General features: G+C 38.0%; 1 protein-coding gene across 1 annotated transcript in view; it reads right to left on the reverse strand.

Moving 5' to 3' along the window:
• The window catches only part of Man1a2 (mannosidase alpha class 1A member 2), a 122,300-nt gene that overhangs the window by 42,939 nt on the left and 61,505 nt on the right, over positions 1 to 17,856 (reverse strand). The window contains exons 7-8 of the mRNA XM_050157474.1: positions 10,513 to 10,636; positions 7,406 to 7,499 (exon numbers count right to left, since the gene is read on the reverse strand). Of these exons, the coding sequence (XP_050013431.1) occupies positions 7,406 to 7,499; positions 10,513 to 10,636 (218 nt within the window). The remainder of the gene's footprint in view (positions 1 to 7,405; positions 7,500 to 10,512; positions 10,637 to 17,856) is intronic.

Consider the following 17,856-nt stretch of genomic DNA (forward strand, 5'->3'; position numbering starts at 1 on the left):
GAACCCTGATTGCTCTTTGGGCTGTTGAGGGAGGGGGATTTGATTGGGGGAGGGGGAGGGAAAGGGGAGGCGGCGGTGGGGAAGAGACAGAAATCTTTAACAAATAAAAAAAAAGAGAAAAAAAAAGGGGGAGTAACTCAGCTCAGGGTAAACAGTACCTAGATTCCAGGTACATTTCAATAGTAAACAGAAAATAATTTGCTGAAGAACTGGAGGTTGGGTGTAAGGCAATGAAATAAAAAATAGCACTAAGATTTATGGTATAAACAAGAATAGAAAAGTCATTAACTGAAAACGAAGAACTAAAGAAACACCTGGTGACATCAAGAACTATAAAGAACTGGGTTATGATATTCACGTACACTTGAAGTGGTTATTGGATATTTCAATAACAACTGGAGGTCAAGGATAACAGAAGACTGGCACTCTAAATCTGAGATTTGTCAGTGTTATATGGCAATTTTCTCACAAACAAAACCGTCTTATTTTGGGAGGAGTTAAAACAAAGGATATTCTAAAAGGAGGTGAAACATTCCAGCCTACAGAAAAGCTCCTTAATAAGCTCAGGAAGTAAACAACTTACAGAATTCAGGAAGTCCCTAAAACTGACCAGATTTATTAGCACTCTCATTCTCCAAGCATGTATAAGCAGGAAGAACTGCTGAGAGACACTCTCAGACAAGCTGAATTTCTTAGAAGAGGTTCAGGCTGGGCCACCTAGAAGAAACAGAGACAGGCGAAGCTCCCTAGAAGAAGCAGGCAAGCAGTGTAGCACCAATAATAAAAACCCAGAGACAGATACTGGGGTTCAACCTGAAGACCAGAAAAGCAAAGTGACCAGCCACTAGCTTTTACTTATACCTCAGATGGAAACTGATGATCCTGCCTCCACGAAGCCTCAGACTGATACTGAGAGTTGTCTCCTCCTGGCTTATATTCTTCTCTAGTGTTGGGATTAAAGGCAGGCACCACCACTGCCTGGCCTCTATGCCTAACTAGTGTGGGTGGTGGGATTAAAGCTGTGTCACCACTGCCTGGCCTGTATACCTGGTTACTGTGGCTGTTTCGCATTCTGATCTTCAGGCAAGCTTTATTTATCAAAATGCAAATAATATACTACTCTAAAGCAGAGCTGCCTGGAGGAAGCAGAGATGCTTGGAAGAGGCACAGACCACCTGTGTTGCCTCAATGAAAAAGTCTCCAAGCTTTTGGGTTACCTGCAAGTTGTAAAATACCCTTGAAGTTCCCATGAGTTCTTACCATGCTGCGGTAGGCTTTTGGTGATGCAGCTGTCTTTGAGTCATTTCTGTCCCTCACCCATTTTTCTCTAGGTAATCACAATAAAATTCACTGATTCTCCAAGTTCAACTTCAGTGGTATCCTTATTTTAGTCTGTCCTTGGTCCCCTACCTAGGGTAAGATAGTATTTATCTCCTCAGAAATAGTGTCGCCCAACAGTCAGAATGCAGACGGTATTTCATACCACAGCACTATGAAGAAGGCAAAGAAAGTCAGGGATAAAGAGCAAATTCATAAAGACTGAGTACAGCTAAGTGAGACTAAAAGAAAAGCAAAAGAATGGCCTAGAAAGCAAGTTTTTCAAGAAAATAAACAGATGCTGAGGATCTCACAGTTTTCCCAGCAACTATGACCATTGTGATGAAATTCCAAATTTTTCTAAGACATCATATATCTGGGTAGTGTACTCAACAGTTCAAAACAGAAGGTACCTTTCTTTCAATTTCAGTTCTGACTACCATTGTCAGTGTGGGTGTGAGGTTACGGTATGAACATATGACTGAGGACAAGCTCCAGGAGCTGGTTCTCCCCTTTCACAGTGAGTTCTAAGAACTGAACTCAGGCAGTCAAAGAAATGTGCTGAAGACAAATTCAAGAAAAAAATATTTTGGTGAAAAATAACACTGTGGAATGGTAATGTATCATAGTACAGAGTTACAAAGGAGTACACTTCAGAGCTAGTGTTGTCATCAGAAAGATTTATGAATGGTAAAGAAGTAGTAAAGTGGAAAACGAGTAAGCTCCGCCTCACAGCAGGCAGTGAGAGGCTTTGTCTGTTATTGTTTTTCCATTTTTAAAATTTTATTTTATGTGTATGGGTGTTTTGTCTGCATGTATGTCTATGAACCACATGCGTATAGTTCCTGCAGAGTTCAGAAGGTGTTGGATCTCCTGGGACATGAGTTACAAATGGATGTGAGCATCCATGTGGTTGCTGGGAATTGAACCCAGGCCCTCTGGGTGAGTACCCAGTGCTCTTAACCACTAAGCCATCACTCCAGCCCCAGTAACTATTTTAAAGTAATGTTTTTTTTTTTTTTTAAAGGCTTTTGCACTTTGGCAACGTGCCAATTTGTGGATTTGTTATAGATATAAGAAAAGATTACCAAGGGAGGGAAATCTAAGAACTCACAAATAGTATTAAAGGAAATGAAACAGAAGGGAGAGGATGCAAGTCTTTACTTAGCTCTATGGAACAGGAAATGTGGTTTTCTATCTATGAACTCCTGTCAGGGTTTACTGATGTAACAAATTACTTAATTCATGAGAAATGGTCTCAGTCTTCTTACAGGTCCACTCAAATTCTCCCAGGTACAGCCAGGGAGAAAAGTGTAGGAGCTGAAGATTCAAGGTCTACCTAAGATCTAAAAGTATAACATCACTCAATGGTCTGGCTTCTTGACTTGAAGCACTGACTTGGGACTGCCTATGTGGCAGAACTGATGAAGCATGCACTACAAGAGTCTTCTGATACCTGGAAACTGAGGATGAATTATAAAGCACACCAGTTGCTTACACAGCCACCTCAGCAGGCCTGGCAATCTGGGGGTGAGGGGGTGTTCCTAACAGAAGCGCTTTCTAGAAGCAGCTCCAACCAGAATTCTAGAATACAAACTAGTGTGAAGCATTTTCAAATGTAGTGATCCACATGTGCTTCAGACTAAAGAACTCTCCAGGAGAAACAGCAGAGGCACAGGAGTTCAACCCCTTATTGAAACTGTTATGCAGGAAAGCCAGGGTTTGTATTGTAACTGCAAACGTTATACCCATCTAATCTTTCCACAATTTTGAAGTTAGTAATATAAAACTTAATGAACTGGTAGTGACTGGTTTCCTAGATTGGTTTCACTAGAAATCATTAAATGCCCTAGGCTAATCATTGTACTTTAAAAATGAGAGAACTGAAATAAAAAGGGAAGAGAACCAATGATTTGCCTATAAATTTAGGTTCCTTGCGATATTCTTTTAAATCTGTAGCCAAGTCCTTATCCTGAGAATAATTACTAGCAATTACTCTCTGATTGCTATGTGCATATCAGACATTATCATCACTCTAATTATAATACAGTTAGCCAAAGCTGAATGGTTAACTTTCAGTTCAATTAAATGTTTGTTTTGCAGCCTATTTATAGATATGACAGATGTATACTGCTCAAAGATAATTATGGAATTTGATACTTTCCAGAGCTGATATAAAACATACAAAAACACAAGAAAGAACAAATCAGACAATTTAGTAGGGAATGCAGCTGCTAGCGGAAGATGAGGCCAGTTTGCTAAGGTTTTAAAATCTGTCTGCCAAAACACCCAGTGAACAGTGCTTTCTGTAGCATTCTCACAATTAATAACTGCTGACGATGAGTATATTGTAAAGTAATTTCAATTTATTTTGTGGAGAAAAAGAGTGACAAATGAGTTCTCTTTTTGTTAGGGCTTTTACTGTGGTGATCTATGCGTGACACAAACGGCGCCACCGGCACCACTGGAATTGTGCTGGTCAGTGATGTTGGCTGCGGCCAGTGGGTGACATGAGCACTGCCTCTTCCTGAAACTGCATCACCAGGAACTACTCTCCATTCTCTTCATCCACTGCACTGCGCTGTCATGTAAAACCTCTTTTGGTTGAACTATGGCAAGTCCAGGAACTACAGGAATATGGCAATTAGGAGTAAAAGAACCTGTTTCTCTAGATTCTCAACTGCCCTCCCTGTAATGGCCAGTCAGGAGAAGTACTTAGAGATCGCCTAACCTTTAACTGACTGCTCACTGGTTACCACCAGTAACAGCCAACTGCAAACCAAAAAGAAAAAAGAAAAAGAAAGAAAGAAACTCTTCAACCCTTGCGCTTGCGCTCTAACTACTCCAGCTACGAAGCAGACAAGGCTCTGATTCTCAGAGCCACCTTGTGTCACCACCTCCCCACTCCCCGCAAAAATAGAAAATAAGGGCCTGGACCATCTGCAAGTTGTTCCTTCTCTTGTCTTTCCTTTTCCTTGACCTTCAATTTGGCTTTGTTTTAAAACATGGTTTCACATAAAGCCCAGACTGTACTAAGACTCATTCTGTAGCTCAGGCTAGTTTGAAACTCAAAGTCCTCCTGCCTCTGCTCCTGGACTGCTGGGTTACAGATGTAATCTAGTTCTGCTTCTCTGTCACTAAAGCTTCTGCTTGCCTCCACCTACATTCTATCTCTACGAATCTGAGACTGACATACGTGCAAACACACACACACACACACACACACATTGATATGATATATGTGAGTTTGTGTTATGTGGTTGTCTCTATTCATTTAGCATATTGTTTTCAATGGGGTCACATATATTGTAGCATGTATCAATTCTTTTTAAAAATTACTGAGTAATAATATTACATTGTATGCTATACCATATTTTGTTTATTCGTTCACTATTAAGCCACTTGGATTACATCCATTTTCTGCTTCTGTAAAAAATATGTAAAGCTAGGACTAATAAAGAAAAGAAGTTTATTTAGTTCACAATTTTAGAGATTCAAGATCATGGTGTCAGCATCTATTCAACTTTGGTGAAGGCAATCTGACTATACCACAACTTAGCGAGCAATCCTTCTGGGAGCTGGTAGATAGGGGCGGGTTTACTCTGCAACAACCCATCCTCATAAAAGCTACCTCCTCCACACGACCTGGAGACAGGGATCCAAGGACTCAATGACCTTGTGCCCGTGTACCACTGAAAGTGTTCCAGTCAATGACAGTAGTTATACTCACTACCCATCCCTGGAAGCTTTTCGCTTCCTAAATGCTCCACTATATCACCTTTGTGCCAGAGCCTCCGGCAACTGAACCTCTAGCAGAGCAGCAGCTCCTGGCTTCTAGGAACACTTGGACATAAGCACCTGAGTCTGTTTTCAGTGCATTTGGTGGCTACTCATTAGGGTATTTGGATTGCCTTTTTGGAAACTGCCCTGGTTTTACCCTGGCTGCAAGGTTTTCTGTTCCCACCAGAAATGACAAGTGCTTTAATTTCTCCACATTTGCCAAGGCTTACTTCTGAATACAGCCACCATAGAAGCTGTGAAATGGCAGGTTATCTCACAGTGGTTTTAATTTGCATTTCCATAAAGACACCAAACAGTTTTCATTTACTTCTTTCCCATCTGCATATCTGCTTGGGAAAAATAAATATCCAAATCACTTGGTCTATTTTTCAATTATGTTGCCTTCTTGTTGAGCTGTAGGAGTTAATATATTATAGAAATATATCCCCACTATATATGTTACTCTTGTTTGGTAAGTTATCTCTAAATCATGACAGAGTTCTTCAATGCACAAAAGTTTTAATTTCTATTTAAGTCTAACTTACTTTCCCATGGTTATCTAGTCCTGGCATCATATTAAGGAATCTATAGGCCCGGATATTCATCTAAGGGCACTGTAGTTCAGGCTCTTAAATTTGGTTGTATTTTTAAAATCCATTTTAAAATCAGTTTCATAGATGATACAAGAGTTCACTTCAGTTTTTTTCAAGTGATTATCAAGTTTTTTCTTTATCACTTATTAAAGAAAAAGCATGTTGGTATTACAGTGGTAAGCACAGATGCTTCTCTAAAAGAACCTTTTACTGTCAGGTTCCTAAACCAATGCAAATTCCAGAAATTACTGAAGATACCACACTCTTCAAAGGACTTAAAGGAATCAAGCAGGAACCAACGGGGAAGCCTCCTTCCTGGGGGAATGGCTCTCATAGCATTGGACAGTGGTAGTCAAGGCTGCACAGGTAGAGAAACAACTGGCAGTTCTACCCAGCTGTAATGTCAATGGACCACACAATGACCGGACCCACAAGAGAGCCACAATGGTATGAAGGCGGGACTTTTACCTTGGGAATAACCAGATAGCTGTCTAATTGGACTTGAAGCTTGCTCAACAGGAAGGAATTCATGTCTGGTACTGTAATTCTACAATCTGATTCACTGAAATTACTAAGTAGGCATCCAGTCCAGTCACTCATATACAGCATTAAGAAAACTACATTTTGTTTTATAAACACAGGTCTCAATGTTTTGCTTTTTCAGAAATATCCTTTCAGTATGAACATTAGTTCTTCTATTTTCTTCAAAGTAAAGAGAACGGAGAAGGGAAAATACATGACTAGGGTCCATAAGCAATTTCCTGAAAAGGAGCCTGCAAGACAACCCATGGCAAACATCTTCCAGCTCCGGTATTCAGACTCGCATGGTTTCCACTGGGAGAGCTAGCAGTGCTTCCAGTACTTAAAATTAATGATCGTTATCTTTGTCTCTCATTTACTACTTCATTACACTATTATTATTTTCAAAATTAGCCCAGACATTGACTTATTAGGGACAAAGTTTTTATTCGTATTTATTTTAGTTTCTTTACTTTAAGAAAATAGCACTTATAAAACCTTAATTACTAAAATTTTAAGTTCAACATTTCCACATGAACATTTACTGTTTAAGATTGAAAACCTTCAAAGATGAATTCTAAAGCCCCGATACTATTAACCTCTGCAAGCAAAACCTTTCTCTACCAGGCAGAGCAGGCATTTCTGCCAGTTTCATATAACAAGTACACTTCTTTGTCACATTTGCCACAATATAGTCCAATCACTTTGTGTTTCTACCTACCCTGCTAGCCTGGGAACTCCCCCAAATCAGACCAAACACACATTCTTTTTCTATCTTTAGTCTCATACAAATACTAATGTGTGATATCTTTTTCTTAAATGAACAAATAGGCATAGTCTATCCAATGGCAACTGTCCTCTTTTCCAATAATTTAAATAGTTACATCTATTCTGAACTCCTCATAGTGTTCTTACTTGTAAGATTAATTACTACGTAATATCCATCATAACAGATTTCAGCAAAGTACTTACAATACATAAAATATCCTTGTGAGACACTTTACCAATGCTTCCTTTTTACAAATAAAAACTCAAGTAGCTTCAAAAGATCAGAAACTAAGGGACAGAAGCAGCACTGGTAGGATTGGGCCTGGACTGGGGGTTTGAATTCCACATGGTGCACCTTTCACCACATCAAGAAAAAACTTTCCAAACAACCTTTTTAACAAGTCAGCAACTGCGCTAGAAATACTTACACTGACCCCAGCGCCCTGTACGTGGGTTTAAATAATTTGGATAAAGACCATTTGGGCGTTCCATTTTCTGGAGTAGTTTCCGAATGTGCATGACCTAATCAAAATGAAATAAGAATGTAATTAAGAGAAGCAGATGTCATCAAGACTTTCTATTAGCCTTTGCTCTGTGATTTTTCTATCACATGGAACCTACACCCACATTCTACCTTGACATGTGTGGTGGACAGGAAGGTTTCTGTTTCTTAAACAATTCATTGGTTTTATTAGAGGACATATTATTACTATTATTTAAAAACCAAACAATAATAAAAGTAACTCTTAAATAATTCATTAGTTTTATTAGATGACACAACAGTATTTAAAAACCAAACAATAGGCTGGGCGGTGGTGGCATACACCTTTAATCCCAGCACTCAGGAGGCTGAGGCAGGCGGATCTCTGTGAGTTCAAGGCCAATCTGGACTACAAGAGCTAGTTCTAGGACAGGCTCCAAAGCTACAGAGAAACCCTGTCTCAAAAAAAAAAAAAAAAACCAAAAGAACATAAAACAAACAATAAATGTAATGAAATAAAAAAGCTCACAAAATGTTTTACATTCTCACTCTATTATACAGACATGACCATGAGAAACATCAATTGTAAATTCTTAGAGATCTCCCTGAAGTTACGGGAGGAAAAAGAAAAACTATACTTGGAAGCTGATGATTTTCCCAATGTCTGCCTTCAAACTGTCTGCAGGCCAGTCAGATCTGACAGGCACTCTCAGGCGTGGGGAGCAGCCAGTGTATCAGGAAAGGTTTTCGACTTCTTATATTCTTAGTTTTTTGAAGTTATTGATACCTAAAGTTTTGATCACTCAAATTTTGAGTAAGTAACGTAGCCATGCTGCCTTACATATGACTGATGACCAGGATGGTGTAAGTGACTTAGAATACATTCTTTCTCACAGGTATATATATATACTTTAGCTTTCTGAACTTGAGAACATCAATAGTTTTACCAAAAAGCTTCTCATCATGTTCTCTTTAGCTGGTTTTGGCATGGCACTGAGAAGCTCAAGAATGCTTTCATATACAATGTCCCCCATCACGCACAGTGCTTTTAGACACTTCTAAATGATGTTAGGAAAGATGAGAAATTGCTTTTTGACATCTGAAATGATGGATAATATTAACTCTGTACTTCTCAGTGCACTATTTCACGCTCACTGTTTTTAGTTCCTCTGTCTTCTAAGTCCCTCCCTCCATATTTCAAGCCCCATCTTTCCTGTGTTGCTTCCCCTTTGGTCTTCTCTTGGGTGGAAATGCTTTCTTCGGCTCTGGCACTGATATCACATCTTACTCTACCATTTTATCTCATTTTTATTCTTATTCTACACAGGCTGGGGCATGAGGGAACCCATGCTTTTCTTACGGTGATATCTGGTCAGGATTTTTATTTATTTATTGTTTTGGACTAGTGTTTGTCACATTTCATGGCCTTCCCCTTTTGTTCCAATAAATCTCTTATAAATTCTGTACTTATGCCTTTTATGAGAATTATTCGTCATCATTCATCAACATCCTCCCTTTGTGGGGGAGAGGAAGCACTCTTAAACTCGGCATGTGGTCCACACTAGTATAAACAGATTAATGTGCCTTAATCTTCCGAATGCCAGGATTATAGTTCTATACCACCACACTGACTCTCCTCTGTTTTCCTGACCCAAAAATTCACAAGAAAGCTTTGACATAAAAGATTGAGGTTGAACACAACTCTAAGTGCGGTTTCCAGCCCTTGCTTCTCCCTGGCCAACTGAGATGGGAGGCTAGCACTGTCTGCCACAGGGACACGTGTCACTTCTTCCCTCACTGAAGCTGGCACTGTGAACTGCTGCAAGCATCCTTTCCTAGCTCCTTAGCACACTACTTCCCTCTAGTCTGAAAGCACTAACCTATCCGCACCTGCCACCCTATCCGCACCATGAACGTAAGTGCATGAACGTAAGTGCACAAATTTGTTCTTATCATACATACCATCTTTATAAAATGACACTTTCTTACCCTTTGTAGCTGATACAGACTGATGCTAAGGATTTTAAATCTACACTGATGTTTTATAGCCCCCCCGAATTAAATGTTTGTTTCTAATGTGAACTTAGGAAGAAAAACATAGTCGTGCCCATGTTAAAAGATTCTATAAGGATGATTAACTAGTTAAAACATCCTAATTAGAGTGCTGGAATGTTCTGGGTTTAGAACTAAACCATCTTAACAGCCATTCCTTACCTCTATGTGTAGCCTAACATCCTTGTTACTATTAGGTCCTCCTGCAATGTCCTGACAGACCCTGGCTTCCACCAGCCCAAAGGCTAAGAGTGCTATCAATTAGCATCTGAGAAAGATATCTCCCCATTTAGCTGTAACTCATAAGCCTGATGTTCTCAAAGTACTTTAACAGAGGTTTTCACTCATGTTTATTGTGCTCTGTTATTATAAAAATTTCACAAAACTGTTACTATGTTGAAGCAGCAATAACCTGAATCTGAGTTCCTACGGGCTAAAGCTGTTCATATTTGGTTCTAAAATAAACACCTCTTAGATCTTCTGAGCTGAGTTTTGCATTCACAGTAGCCATTTGGATTTTAATAGTCAGCGTCCTGACACTTAGGTATAGCTCAGTAGGAGAGTCAATAAACAGCATGTGCAAGACCCTGTGTAAAGATCTACTTCACCAAAAAGAAGTGAGAAAAAAAACCCTCTTTTCAAACAAACAAACAAACAAAAAACAATCCCCCCAAGGCTGTCTTAAAAGATTCAGTAGAATAATCATGTACTCTATGAATAAACAGTATTTTCTCTCTTCCTTTGTAATTATCAAACTTAAAATTTATTTTCTTGTCTTAACATATAGGCCAGGGAGTTGAGAACCATGAGTATAAAAGGGAATATATATTTTAATATAAATAGTGGATATAACTTCTGAATAAATACTTTTTAAATATATTCTAAGTAGAAAGGGATTTTAAAAAAATGAAAGACAAAAAAAGCAATAAAAACAAAAGTTCTAAAAAATTATTAAAGTATTACGATCTTTGGGGAAATTTGTAAGAGTCTTTGATAACTAACCTTTTTGTAGTAAATCAAGTCACCAGTCAGGTAGCTGAGGTGGACAAACTCCATATGCAGTGTGCCAAATTCAGCCAGAATGCTGCTACCTGCAGACGCCCAGCCCCAGTTCCGACCTACTCCACTGAGTAAGAGGGGAATAAAATGAGACAGGATTGGGGAAAGAGCAAAACTTTTTATAATGAACACATGAATCTTAAATAGATCTTAGAAATTACTATATCTAACATAATAGTTTTTACTTTTATTTTTGTTAAAAATTTTGAATCAATAATACAGTCAAGTTGTAAAAATCAGAAAACATAGAAAGTATCCGCCATATATTTTATCCATCCTCACTCCCTTTATATCACCTAGCTCTATAATCACTTTTCACTAGCTTCTTACACAATCAGAGCTTTTATAAATACATAAGGAATCCATTGTTATTTTCTCTTATTAGCACAGCATAAGCAAAATGCACGAACTGCTCTGACTGGGCACTACAGTCTTGTACTGTTCTTTATTAGTCTTTCCATATCAGTTCATAAAGAGCAGTTTTCTCGTGGGGATTTAATAGCTGTAGAGAATTCCATGTAATTAATGGTTCTCTTATACATTTGCATATTACTCTGATTTTCTATGCTGCCAATTTAATATGCTATACTTTTAATGATCTGAATTAAGAACACACCAAAATCTACATTAGGACACACATAGCTCTACCTTTTATAGTTCCTTCATTATACAAAACTATTTTTTTCATTGAAATTATTAGAGGCAAATACAACTATCAGATTTTTCGTTTATAGCTAGAAGTGAGAATCAAAAGGAAATGTGGACAAAGTAACTATGTAAGACAGACATTCATTTTTACAAACAGTAAAAATTTGCTATACTGCAGGACAGATATCCATAAACATGGCATATAGCATACTTGCTCTTGTAATAAATAAGGCCATTGAAATGGGAAAAACTGCTATGAAGAAACTCAAGTTGAGAAATAGGATACTGAATACTAAAGATGGAAAACACACCAGAAGAAAGGCTCTTTTTATATTATAACCTGATAGAGTGTTTCTGAAGTGATGAATCCTGACCACACGAAAGTCTATGATGAATAGACCTCCAAGAAGAAAATTCCCAGTAAGGGAACAACAAATGCAATGGCCTGGAGGGAAGCGAAGGGCCTGGCTGTGGCTAGAGTTTAGAAAGTCGATGCTACAGGATGCAATTGAAGAGCTAGCAATCACCGAAGGAAGGCAAGCAAAGATGCTGTAAGACCATGAAAAATTTCATTTTAGTGTGATAGAAAGACAAAAGAAAATTTAAGGAATACAGTAGACATTTTAGGAGCAAAGCATGATATTTAGACATCAGCTGGCTTTCAGCTAACTAATGAATTACTTATTCTGTTGTCAACTATGACACAAAACCCAGTCAAGTCCACAGTTCACTATGGAGAAACTTACCAGGTAAAAGCAACAAAGGAAAACATTATTCGGAGTACATGCAAACACTTTTCAAAATATTAAAATCTAAACAAGGTTTTTTCTTTTATTTCATAGATAGCATTCTAAAATATAAAATTTGACTCATATATATTCTAACTCAAAAGAAAACTCCAGCCAGGTTTTAACCCCCAGAACTTGGAGGCAGAAACAGGTGAATCTCAGCGAGTTCAAGGCCAGTCTGGTCTACAGAGCGATTTAGAAGACCGCCAGGACTAGAGAAACCTATCTTGAAAATCAAAAAACAGAAACAAACAAACAAACAAAAACCACTCCAAATAAAACTACTGAAGACTAACCCAACTTAAAACAAAAGACATATTCCCACACACTAATACCATCAAACTTTTTACTACAAATGTTATTCTTTTTCAGCTGATCAAAGGGAGCCATTAACATGCTTCCATGTATAATCAGAGAACACGAGTAACAAAAATGTGTAGTGAATACTAATAGACAAAACAATTAAAAACAACACTTCTCTCTCCACTAGGCTAAACATCAGCTACAAGACATTAAAAATGTCTGGCAAACTTTTGATGGTTAAATAGTAATCAATTTAAGGTCATATAATTACTTTGAATTGTTCTGATAATGAATCACCTACAATTTGTGTTTTGCTCAAAGTCCAAACAAAACCTTTAGTCTATGTATTTAAAGAACAAAGCTTCTTAGTGAATGGCAATTTTAAGAACAAAGCTTTGCCAACAACTGATGTTCATATTTATCACATCAAAATCCAAGAAATTAAATAAATGAAACTTGCACAATGTACAAATTTAAACTCAGAATCCTGGCCAATAGAAATAAACATTTAATGAAGCTCCAACTTCCACTCACATATATTAAATAGCTAAACATTATAATATGCAAAAATTTTAAAGTAGGAATATACTATATTTAAGCAGAATTTGCTCTAAAACAACTATATATATAATATTTTTCAAGCTTAGATAAGAATCAGTGAGGATATTAACAATTTCAAATGTGGATAAATGTTTCTTTAACTTTCTTAGAAATAACTTTATTTTGAAAATAGTTTTAAGAACATTTCACAACATATTATTTAAAAACTTTAAACTGGGGTTGGGAAATGGCTCAGCAGGATACAGGTTTGGTTCCCAGCATCTATGTGGCAGCTCACAACCGTCTGTAACTTCAGTTTCAGGTTATGCAATGCCTTTTTCGGGCACTGTAGGCAACAGGTACACGTGGTACACATACGGATGCATAGACAAAACGTCTCTACACATAAATACTACTATTTTAATTATTAAATCGTTTTAAAAAGCACGGAAGCAAACATTTTTAATTAAAAAGAAATCTACAAGGTCACAGAAAGAAAAAGCTACAGTAGAACAGCAGAGCACCAAACACAAACAACAAATGATAGGAACAACACACACCTTGCACAATGAGTATCGACAAAACATGGCATATAGAGTTGCAATAAGACTAAGACTAAGCACATCCCCATGTATTAAGGCTGGGCAAGGCAACCCAGTATGGGGAGTAGGGTTCCAAAAGCCAGTAAGAGTCAGAGACAGCCCCTGCTCCCACTGTTAGGAGTTTCAAAAGAGGAAGCCACACAACTGTAACATATATGCAGAATGCCAAGGTCAGTTCCATGCAGGCTCCCTAGTTAGACATTATTTCTTTGAACCTGTGTCTCTGCCTCTGTTCCCACTCCCTAGCTCCCACCACCCACTCCCTTGTTCTTCATGTGTGCTAAGCCATCCCATACTGCCCAACAGGCCATTAGGTGGCTTCTTCCTCATACCTGCATCCTTCAGTTTTCCTTTTATGATTTTCTTTGAGTGGTTTCTAGTACTTTACTTCCAGGCTCACAGATCTTCAAGGTGTGGCGAACAACTGTTAAGTTTGTCAAGTGAACATATATACATGCAGTTCTAGGAGCTCCACTTTGGTCCCTTTAAAGGTCAGTCTTCCCATTGGTGCCATTTTCCTTTAAATACTTAAGCACACTACAAAGCCTGTTCCAAAGACTTTAGAGGTCATCTCTATTTCTATTTCTCTGCCCGTTTCTCCTGACAGATTTCACTTGTGATTACAGTAGCATTCTCCTGTTTCATACATGACTAGCAAATTTTAGTTGGATTCTAGGTAATAAAGCATTATGTTGTTAATAACAGCTTCATTTTCATTCTTAAAGACATGTTCAATGTCCTTGTGACAGGCAGGGATGTCCTCTGGATGGCGTAGTTCTTTGGTTTGAAAGTTGCTGTGAGGCTTACAACCATGCCTTCTTTGTGGCAGACTGAGCTCTTCCTACTGTGTGATTCTTCGAGCAATTATTCTACAAATCCAAACTTGTTTCTTATCTTTTAACTAGTTACCCACTATCTTTTAAATGATTGCATTTTCAAATTATCTTTAAATTAAGCAGTCATATATGTATTAGTCATATGATATAATTAACTATAATCTTGTCTATAGTCTATTATTTTTATTCCTCATTCCTATCTTTTACTTGTTAATACTTCCAGAAAAAAGTTAAGCAGTACCTTGTTGTTATTGTAATGAGGTGTGTCTAACATATTAAATTGTTGGTTTGATATGCTGGATCAAAAGAATAAAATTAAAGACATAGAAATAAGTCCAAACACATATGGAAATCTGATTTTGTTTTTTTAATAAGCAAGCCAGAAATATAAAATGGAAAACAGACAACATCTTCAACAAATGGTGCTGGTCAAACCAGATGGCTGCAATGCAAATAGATCCATACTTATCATCCTGCACAAAACTCAACTTCAAGTGGATCAATGACCTCAACAAAAGGACAGGTACATTGAATATGATAGAAAAGAAAGTGGGGAATAATCTTGAACTCACTGGCACAGGCAAAGACTTTGTGAACACCAAAGGCACAGGCACTAAAACCAACAATAAAAAAATGGGATCACATGAAGCTGAAAAGCTTCTATAGGGCAAGGACACAATCATTCAGACAAAGCAACAGTCTACAGAATGGGAAAAGATTTTTACAAAAATCTACACATTCAATAGAGGACTAATATAAAGAACTTAAAATTCTGGACACCAAGAAACAATCCAATTAAAAAATGGGATATAGATTTAAACAGAGAATTCTCAACAGAGAAAATTCAAATGACTTATCAAGCACTTAAATTAACATCCTTTGTCATCAGGGAAATGCAAATCACAACAACTTTGAGATTTCTTCATCTTACACCTAACAGAATGGTAAAGATCAATAAAAACAAATGACAGCTCATGCTGGCAAGGATGTGGAGTAAAAGGGAACAATCATCCATTGCTGGTGGGAGTGCAAATTTGTACTTGGAAATTGGTGTGGTCCCTCAGAAAGATGGGGATACATCTACCTCAAGACCCAGCTATACCACTCTTTAGATATATACCAAAGGGTACTTCATTCTACTACAAAGACACTTACTTAACCATGTTCAATGATGTCCTGTCTACAATAGCCAGAAATTAAATACAATCTATATTCACAGGTAAATGGAACTAGAAAAAAAAATCCTGAGTGAGGTAACTCAGACCTAGAAAGACCAAAGTGTATATATTTGCTTATACATGGATGTTAGCATTTAAGTCAAAGATAAGCATGCTAAAGCCTATATATACCCTCAGAGCTTAGGTAACACATAAGAGACTAAGGGAAAGGAAAGAGTCTCCCTAAGAAGGGCAAATAGAATAGTTATGGATAAATGGGGCGGGGGCACTGAAAGGGAGGATTAAACAGGGAGAGGAAGAGAAGAAAGGAAAGAGGGAGGGAATACGAGGAGGGACAGCTAAGACTAGGGGCCATTTGAGAGGTCATGCGGAAATCTAGTACAGAGGAAGCTTCCTGAATATATATACATATAAGAAGGTAATCTAAATGAAATCACCAAGTAACAGGGGAGACAGACCCTAACTGGATATTTCTTGTCACCAAATAAGTTCTGAGTACCTGAAATGGGTTACATCTAATGAGTTATTGGCCAAAGATGGACATGGGAACCCCTAAACAACTCAAGCTACTGTCCAGGTGGCTCTCCACAAACTGAAAGTAAGGTCATATTGCTGAAGATGGCACCTAAACGAGTCATTGTACATGGAGAAGTCAAGCTGGTGCTTACCTAGCGCTTATGCCCCTGTGAATTAGTTTACATGGTACTGGAAGGTACTCTGAACACTACCAAAGCAGAAAGGTAAATACCAACAACCCAGCTACAGACACTTTGATCTACAATGATTACCTGCCTGCAAGATACACTGGTCCAATAGTGGCACAAAGCCTGTGGAAGGAATCAGCCAATATTTAATTTGAGCAAAGGCCCATTGCATGAGCTAGAACCCATACCTAATGCCATCTGGGTGACCAAGAACCTGAGACTACATAGGCCAGGGACGTAGGGGAAAATCAAATACTACTGCTCTGTTAAAAGAACACAGCAATGAAATGATTCCTAATGGCATTCTGCTATACTCATAGATCCATGCCTTGCTTAAATATCATCAGAGCACCTTTTTCCTACAGCAGATATGAACAAACACAGAGCCCCACAAACAGACAATATGCAGAGGGTGAAAGCCTTTGGAACACTCAGTGTCCATCAAATCCCTTTCATTGGGACTTAAGGAACTCTTTGGAAGAGGGGGCGGATACAGTGTAAGAGCCAGAGGGAATGGAGGACACCAAGGAAATCAAGGCCTTCTAGACTAAACAGGCAGCATACGTATGAATTCACAGAGAATGTGGCAGCATGCCCAGGCCCCGCATGGGTCTGTACCAGATGGGGTCTTAGAGCTGAAAACAGACACACATCCCCACCTCTAACCCAGACTCCATCTCCAATTGATAGGCCTTGTAAATGGAAACTTGGTTTTCTCCAAGGGCGTCTCACTGGGGAAACAAACCACTACTGAGGGCAGGCACCGTGCTCAGCAGTAGATGGCCAACAGAAAACAACCTCAATGATATCTCTGGAGGTTCTTTGTCTCACAAGGTTAAGTCAGGGCATTTTTTAAATATTACAAGTCCTTTGTGTATGTATTATGCCTTTCAGTATTGTGTTTTTATGGGATTACTGTGAGCACAAATGTATGTGTCTCAACTATATGCATTTCTTGTGGGTGTTTTTCCTTTGACTCTTCCTTTTTCTTGTTTGGTTGTTTTGTCCTATTCCAATTTGTTTGTTTTTGTTTTATCTTATTGGATTGTATTTTATTATCATTCCTTAAATGCCTGTTTGTTTTCTAAAGAGAGACAGAATGGCTATGGATCCAGATGGGAGGGAAGATGGAGAGGAACTGGGAAGAGCAGGGGGAGAGGATACCATGCAATCATAATACATTGTGTGAAAAAAATCTATTTACAATAAAAAATAAATATATAAAAATCAAAAGTGGGGGAAAAAACTAAATTGTTGCTTTAATAACGGCTGTGGAACTCCATGCACTATGTCACATTTGGAGTCTTTTAGTCCTAGATTAAATAGTCAAAAGCATCTAAAATATTTCCTATTAGTATTTCAATTAGAAAATAAATATACGTTTTTGAGAGCCTAAGAAATTCAGAAACTACATAGAAGGAAAAATAATATATGAAGACAGATAGGAAACAAATTATTAAACAAAAAGAAATATGTGGCTTGTAGAACAGCTCTTAAATGCAATTAATTTGAATTTCAGAAGGAAATCAAGAGTCAGTAAAAAAGGAATTAGAGCACCTTTTTACACATTTTAAAACAAGCTAGACAGCAAACATGAAAGGGAAAGTCAGGGGAAAATCAAGGGCTGCACAGTAACAACTCAAATCCTTACTAAAAACAATGTAGGGCAACCGAGAGAGAACCAACCT

This window comes from Alexandromys fortis, unplaced genomic scaffold (assembly GCF_014885135.2).
Source record: "Alexandromys fortis isolate MF-2015 unplaced genomic scaffold, M_Fortis_MF-2015_v1.1 scaffold_78, whole genome shotgun sequence".
Lineage (NCBI taxonomy): Eukaryota > Metazoa > Chordata > Mammalia > Rodentia > Cricetidae > Alexandromys > Alexandromys fortis.